The sequence below is a fragment of the Columba livia genome, chromosome 13 (assembly GCF_036013475.1).
Source record: "Columba livia isolate bColLiv1 breed racing homer chromosome 13, bColLiv1.pat.W.v2, whole genome shotgun sequence".
NCBI lineage: Eukaryota > Metazoa > Chordata > Aves > Columbiformes > Columbidae > Columba > Columba livia.
The window spans coordinates 13,405,335-13,413,469 of NC_088614.1; the positions used below are offsets into that span (position 1 = coordinate 13,405,335).

General features: G+C 45.2%; 1 protein-coding gene across 1 annotated transcript; it reads right to left on the bottom strand.

The window, feature by feature from the left end:
- Nucleotides 1-4,678: 4,678 nt before the first annotated feature.
- LOC102090868 (cytochrome b-c1 complex subunit Rieske, mitochondrial) lies at nucleotides 4,679-6,783 on the bottom strand. The gene is made up of 2 exons (XM_065029255.1): nucleotides 6,499-6,783; nucleotides 4,679-5,457 (listed from the first exon to the last, which is right to left on the bottom strand). The coding sequence occupies exons 1-2, from the start codon at nucleotides 6,707-6,709 to the stop codon at nucleotides 4,847-4,849; spliced, it is 822 nt and encodes a 273-aa protein (XP_064885327.1). The 5' UTR covers nucleotides 6,710-6,783; the 3' UTR covers nucleotides 4,679-4,846.
- Between the last annotated feature and the right edge of the window lie 1,352 nt (nucleotides 6,784-8,135).

Genomic DNA, 8,135 nt, shown 5'->3' on the forward strand with positions numbered 1-8,135 from the left:
AACCAAAGCTGAGAAAGGTTTGTAGGCTCTAGTTTAACACTGAAGATCTTGGGGTCTGATGGCAGCTTGGATTAGGATAACTGAATGACAAGAACTCTGCAGCTTAAACATTTCAGAAACACCAGATTCAGGATGTGCCCAGTGCCCCTGTGGCTCTGGCTCTGCTTGTCTGCATCCTGGCACAGACTCATCTCACAGGCAGGACTGCAGAACAAATCCAGGGACTGGAAGGGTGAGCCTGCCAGGCTCCAGTTGTATGTGCTTAGGGAGCGTGTACAGTATTATCTGCTGGAGTGCTCTATGTTGTTGTGTTTTGCCTCTTTGATTCCCAGGAGGAATGTGGGAATGCAGAAACAGTGTAATTTTATCTTAGGAGTAGATAACCAAATTTACAAGCAGAACATATATGTATTCTGTTTGTTTTTCTCCAGAAGCACAATGAAATGGTATAATTTGAAGAGTTGAAACCACATCTGAGATCTAAAACTTTTTAAATGTTGAGGTCAGTATTTCCTTGTAGGCTTTACATGACATCATTTTGTGTACATGTCCTTCTAATTACACAATACATGACACAATGTCACAATTATGCTAAATAATTTGTCAAGTGTGGCATATTACATTTGCAACTAACTGGTTGTTTTTTGGACAAAAGCAATTCTTGGAAGCTGGTCCCTCTCCATTTGCTGCTGTGGTTGCATAGCAGTGAATTCCCAGCTTGCAGGAAAAGGGAGGACACTGTGGAATGACACTCCAGAGGTATGAGGTGTACCCCTGGTTGTGCTGTGGTTCCTCTGTGATGTTGCAATTCCTTTAGCTGTTTGCAGATGGTTGTCATGTTTCTGTCTCCTCTTCCAACTTTTAACTTAAGATTGTGATCTGCAGGACTGTCAAATACTTTTAATGGTAGCTGAATCACTGGGAACTCTGTTGTGAATATATTGGGTGCTACATCCTGGGGAACCACCCTGAATGCCACCGGATTCTACGTATATCAAAGCAGGTCCCCAGATTAATTAACAGATACTTTTGATCTGAGCTTGTGTAAATGGCATATTTTTAAAAAGTTATGATGAGAGAAAATTTGGATTTTCATGGTGATTGCAAAACGTATACTGGTCAGCAAAACTGCAAGAATTTAATGGGCATGAAGTGCTAAAGTCCTTCAGAGACAGGATTGCCTGCATTATTAACATGAAAGGTATTTTTCATTTAGCCATCTCTTCAAAACTATTACTGAAACATTAGGAAATTACTTGAAAGCGGAAAATCTGGCACAGTTAATATAGATCACAGCCAGAGCTTCCCAACACTATACATAACCAAAAATTGCCTTAGAATGTGAATTATTTGAATAATGAACAGTGCTAGCAGCTTTGTGAAGGATCAAAGCACTTAATACGTAAAATAAGTGTCATCTGTAGGTAGCTGAGAAAATCTTATCTATGGAGGACACCCAGGCTTCAATAGCTTTAAAATCTCTCCTTCCATCTCTATGTTATGTACTTTTTTCAAGGTTGAATAAGGGTCATTATTGTTCTGTCACTTTGGCTTACAAGAAATGTATTGCTTGCTCCTTTAACTGGGGAACTGGCTACTGTGTTCCTCAGATACACTTGAACAGCTCAGGAACCCTCTTCATAGAATTTCTTCTTCATGTGGATTTTTGTGGTTTTTGGTGATCAGTGGCAAGAGTGTCCCTGATAACTGGTGCTGTGCAGCATGGCCCTTGAGGATGCTGCCTCGTTTGGTTTGCGTGTACATCACGACTCTACAGAGGCTGTATGGGAAACTGTCTTCAGTTCTGACAAGTGGACCTAACAAATCAGGAGGGTTAAAAAACCCACTTCATTAGCCATGAAAATTACTTAATATTCTGAATTTTCATGTAGAGTCTCTGCACTAATTATTCCTTTGATAGCAGTAAGCATTAAAAATATTGCCTCTCTTCTAAAGATGCAGAAAATGAAAGACAAAGCTTTTGAAATGTCAAATATTAAAAATTATGTTTTGATTTTGGTATCTTTATTCCCCTTATCTGAAGAGCTTTTTATTAAATAAACATGAACTCTGTTCAGCAACTTCATAAAGACTGTTTAGTTCTAAAGGAGAAAAAGTAGCTAGCTGAGAAGAAACAGATGGGGCTGCTGCTTCCTATGTAAGAGGTGCAGATGAAGGGCAGGCACGAGGCTCCGCTGTCTGGCACAGTCTTGTGCTTTGCTGCTGAGGAATGTCAGGCCCCAGCACTGATCAACTGGCACCCAGCTTGTCCTGGGTTTTAGCTCCATCCATGCTGTCAAGTCAACAGCAGCAACAACACTGGCCTGGGTGGCTAAACCAGCCTGGTGTGGCTGAGAGCAGGAGGTGCAGGGGAAGGTGTGGCTTCATGCTGCTGCTCAGAAAGAAAACCCTACAGAGCACAGAGCTATAATACACAAATATGAGGAAACCCCAGTTGTGAAGAAGGGAAAAGTGGGGCTTCATACATTTTTGGAAGGGGAAAGGTGCCCTGTTAGCCCTGTGAAATCTCTGAGGTTGTTTTTTGTTTGGCACTGACAAACAGTTCAAGTGAAAAGGATCCAATGCTGAGAATATGCCCTAATAAGACTCCTAGAGTGGAGAAAGTCAAAGTGGAAATGCACAGATGTTGTAAAGCCCAGCAAGTGATTGCTTCTTAGGGATACAATGAATCTGCAGAATCTAACAAAATACAGTCTTTTTCTGTGTACTTCCAGCCCCTTGGGGCTCGCCAGCCATGAAAGGGTAATGTTACCCGTTTGAACGGTGGTAATGTCTGTAATTAGTGGCAGTGCTTCCAAGGACATAGTAGCCCACAAGGTAATTATGAGCTCATTACTGGCAACCAGCACATCACTGTGAAGGTTTACCCTTGCTGGAGTCACGCTTCCCCTTAGGGAGTTTGGGCCTTCTGGAGTTTCTTGTCTCAGACAATACAGTAATTGGACATTATTCCTTGCAAATCACAGCATCACTGTTGGAAGGGACCTCTCGAGCCGATCTTGTCCAACGCCCTTACACAAGCAGGGTTGCTCAGGGCTGTCCAGTTGGATTTGAGTATCTCCATGGATACTCTACCACCTCTCCAGGCGATCTATTCCAGTGTTCAACAGCCTTCACTGTGAAATAGTATTTTAATGTGTTCAGATTAAGTTTTATGGTATTTTAATTTGTGCCTGTACTTGCACAAACTGCAAGTAGTTTTGAATAGTTGAGCCTGTTAAATTATTTCTTGAATTCTAGTAAATCCTAATTCTTTTCTAAGGCACACTTGGCCCATTATGAATTTTTTGCTGCTTTAAAAGTGCAAAGCCTTTAACTGAAGAGAGGATGGAGATTATCCCATCTGCATTGCCCAAGAACAATACTTCAGCTTCTTTAACCATTATGTCATTAGTCTGGTGAGAAAGAGGCACTACTGTTTACAGTAAAAGCTGCTGTTTTGTTCTCAAATGCATTCAGTGTCATGGTGCTGCATTAGCTGTAGATTGGTAACATTTGATCAAGGCAGTTTGATGTATTCTAAGTAGCGGCTTATTCTGTGCAAGTAATTTTATGTGCAACCCTTTAAGTGCAGCTGTGACATAACTACTCCAGCTTTTGCTGTGTTCACTTGTCAACTCAGAAACTGCCCTGTGGACATAGTGATAGAGCTCCAATTTATGTAATGGTGTAAAATGCACACCCAAGTACTTCTGTAGTAGTCATCTTTGTTTTTACTGAATTGTCTGAGGACAGGTGAGCTATATGCATCAATATTCTTTTGTTCTGGAAACAGCAAACCTTGTTTCTCCTCATGTACTATCAGCAATTAATTGTTAGTTTTGTTTTGTACTGGTAGGACCAATACTGGTTAAAAGATCTATTTTGGGATGTATTTGTTTCTCTGTGCCTTCAGAGCCAGCATCAAGGTAAGAGGTTTCAAAGTTTTGGCCTTTGTTGAGCTTAGCCTATGGTTTTCACACAGAGTCTGATGACAACACCACCTTTTGCTACATCTAGCATTAGAGGTTAGTCCAGGCTCAGTGGACTATAAAACTTAGATTTTACTTTTTTCTCAACTTATTTTGGAAAAGTGTCATAAATTTACCAGAGTCCTAAGCACCTGCTCTGATGTTTATATATGTGTAATGTCACGCCTTAACTGCAAGTAAAATCATGTTGTAATTCTAATATGACAGGCTGATTTTTGTCCACATCATCAGAAAATTACATTGCTACCATTCTAGGTAAACAACTATAAACTGCTTCTGAACAATGTCAGAGAGTTTTCTTTCTAGGTGTGTTTTTATTTACTTTTTCCTTCACTTCCTTTGAAAATAAACAAACAAAAATACACTGGAAGGATTACATCTCATAGGATTCTATATTGAAACTTATGCCAAACACTGTTAGAAGTTCATAGCGAGATATTTTTAGAACTTTTTTTTTTCCTACAATGCAGTAAAAAACCAAAACAAAATATAACAAAAAAACCAACAACAACAAAAAGAAAATATGTGGTATTAAGGAAACGATGGCTTTGTTGTTCAGTTTCTGTCTTGAATCAGCAGCCCTGCAGGAGAGCTCCATAAACCACTCTGGGTCTGCTCTAATATCTCTTTAACTAGACACACTAGAAGTCAGTACACAAATAAATACACATTGTTGTAAGTCAGGAAAAAGTGCTCACTCTTAAGTTTTTATTAAAATTGAACACAGGGAAGTATTCGAACATACTTCTGGTTGAGAATCTAGACAGCTAATATGCTTTCAGGATCATCTGGCTTTACAGTATTCCAGAGTCTCAGTGTACATTCACAGGAACAAGAAAGTGAGCACTCATTATTCAGCCAACAACCACGACATCATCACCAACAAACTGGTAAGTCGGGACCTCAAGGTTATAGGGAGCGGGACCTTTCCTGATTCTGCCAGAGGCATCGTAATGGGAGCCATGGCAAGGGCAGTAATAACCGCCAAAATCTCCAGAGTTAGCAATGGGCACGCAACCAAGATGAGTGCAGACACCTACTAGTATGACCCATTCTGGTTTCTTTACTCTGTCTAAGTCATGCTGAGGATCCCTCAGTTTAGACACATCGACTTCCGCTTCCTGAGTAATCTCTGCCTGGGTTCTGTGACGCACAAAAAGGGGCTTCCCTCTCCACTTGAAAGCCATGTTCTTGCCTTCTGGAATGTCAGATAACTTGATCTCAATCTTAGACAATGCTAGCACATCAGCAGAGGCACTCAGGCTGGAAATAAACTGGGTGACAACGCTCTTGGCAGCATACGCAGTTGCTACACATGTCGTTGCAGTTAACAGGTAGGAAAACCCTTTTCTGGCTTCACTGCTGCTTTGAGAAGACGCGGTGGAATCCAGCACTTCTTGACGACGATAGGCAGAGAAGTCGGGTACCGCAACATCGTTATGGACGCAACGAACGCTAGCAGGTGCTGCAAGAATATGAAACAACAATGCTTTCAGGTAAAAAAATCTGATGGTATTTTAAGTCATACCTTTCAAATGGCATTTTTGGAATAATGGGTAAAAGTTATTGTGAAGTCTGGGTAGCATTCCAATAATTATACATGTTTCTAGTATCTCTGTTAGTTAGTACTTGCTATCCTGTTACACGGTCAGCAAACCACCTTTGAGGGCAAGTGAAAAGATGCAATTTCCAAGTGCTGAAAGATCACACACACACAGCCAAACTCCTCAGTAATATCAGGCAGGACTGATTTGCATTTCAGGGAGAACCACCACCCTTTGGCCAGAAGTCAGTTCTGCAAGAAGGACTTGGGTGGAAATTGACCTGGCTGCTGCTTTTCTGAATACTGCATGAACAGGGTGGCGGGGGAAGATAAGGGAATTCTAAACGAGGAAACAGTGATGGTTTGACATAGTCAGTCTACGGTTTGAGCTGTTTGCCTGGAACTGTAAAACGCACTGTGTTCTTACTGCACCTCTCTGCTTTGATGCCCCTCAGTCAAATCTGTTATTGAACTAAACAGAATTTACTTGCATCTTCCCAACTGCAAAATAAATATCCACCCAAGAGTCATCACAAGGAAGCAGCCTTTCAAGCGCCCTTAGATCTACAGTCATAACTCATCATCATGAGGACAGCTTGGACTCAAATACTGCATCAAATCTCTTTTAAAAAAAGGTAAAAGTCAGAACGTCTCAATTAACTCGGGACTCTACTTCTCCCAGCATGCCCGGCCGGACACCGAACCCGAGGACCCGCTCTCCGGCCGCTGCGGTGAGTCCTGTGCACTCCGGCCGGGCCGTGCCCGAGAAGCGCTGATGGAGGCGGCAGCACCGGCAGGCCCAGCCCGTGCGCTGCCTCGGGACGCGGTGCCCGGGACCCGCCGCCCGCGCCCCCGGCCCGATTCCCGCCCGCTGAGCGAGGCAGACGCGGCCGCCGACCGCCCCCGCCCGAGCGGCTCCCCCAGAGCCCGGCCCACGGCGTCCCCCCCCACCCCGGCCCGCACCGTTAAGGCTGGCACCGGCGACGAGGCCCCCCCGGGCCGACCGGCCGCTCATCGACTCCCGGCAGAGCAGAGGCCGCTTCAGCTCCAGCGGCACCTTCTCGGCCCGACGCGCCACTGCCGGCGCCAGCGGCTTCAGCGGGCCGGGCACGGCGTGCGCCGCGGCCGACAGGTAGGGCGCGAACGGCCCGGAGCGGGCGGCAACGGACAACATGGCGGTGACAGCGGCAGCGGCGCCGGTCACAGCTGCGACCTTCCCGGTGGTGCGGCAGTGCGCATGCGCCCTGACGTCACGCTGTCGCGCTGTAGTACGTCACGGCAGCGCCGCTGGGTGACGCTTTCATACGTCACGGCGCAGGCGCCGCAGTCGCAGTCCTGAGGCGGAGCGGCTGGGTCTGGCTCCCGTTACCGGAGCGTCTCGGTCCTGCCGTGACCGCTGCTGCCCGGCGGGGGACGGGGAGCGCCCGGGAACCGCTTAATAAAGTGTTTAATGGAGCGTTGTGCTGCGGGACGGGTCGGGTGGTGACGGCGAGGGGACTCGGGGGTTGGGGTGGAAGTGACACAAGGTGGGATTGTGAAGTCGTGGTTTAACGTCAGGTTGGATCTGGGGAAGCTGGTGGGAAGGGGGGAGCGCGGCGGGTGGGTGACACCATAGGTGTCACGGATTGTGACGAGCCCTGTGAGGCTGAGGGGCGAGCAGGGCACACACGCGTTCCCTCGCCAGGACAGCGCTGTCTGTCCCTTAGTCGGTAAGAACTGATTTTAATTCTTTACTCCGTTCTTAAGCTATCATCTCCCAAGCATTTGTTTTAATCTGAAGGTACCGTTTTCCAAAACTCTGGTTACCTTAGCGTATTTTGGTGTGTAGATCTTGAGCATGAAGAGGACTTTGAGCAACTGTGTACGGTGTCAAGCATAAAAGGGTCTCGATCTTTGCTGAGTTTTAGGTGTTATCAGCAAACAAATTCTGTTCTAAAGCAGCCCAAATTCATGACAATTGCTTTCTTTTCAGAAGCTACTGTGTGAAAACCTCCCTGCTCACTTGTCTCAGGTGTAAGCTTCATCTCAGGCTCCCTCTAAGGTTTCCTGGGTCCAAACCATTGACTTCCTCTCCAGTACAGTTAGAGTAACATAGGAGTAGTGATGGGGCTGATCCCACTGTGCCTGTTTCCTGCCGGGGCTGGGACTGGCTGGGGAGGTTTGTAGCAGTTTTGTTAGTGCTGTCATCTCCAGAATTAGTTTAGGGTTTGGTACTCTGAGGAGACCTGTTCACATGAAGTGCTTTGGTTGGGGATTTTCTTCTTGGCATTATCTCATTTTTTTCAGCTTGTCATAGAAAATTGGCAAGTGATAGATTTTGCATCAAGTTTGAGAAATGCAAAGTGTGTTTCACAATACACTTGCGTTAATAACCACGTTTCTGTGGGCAGCCTTCAGCTGCCACAGCTTCAGTGTTTTTGTTGCTCATAGGCACGTTCAGTCTGGAGCTCAAACTGCTGGGGAAGTTAAATAGTTCCCCAGAAACTCATAATCAGTGATTAGCAGGGTGAAGGAACACAGGAGCTGTAATTATTGCCAAAAATATATTTCTTCTATTCTCAATCACAAACACGGGCTGAGATGCAAGTACTTGAGTCCAA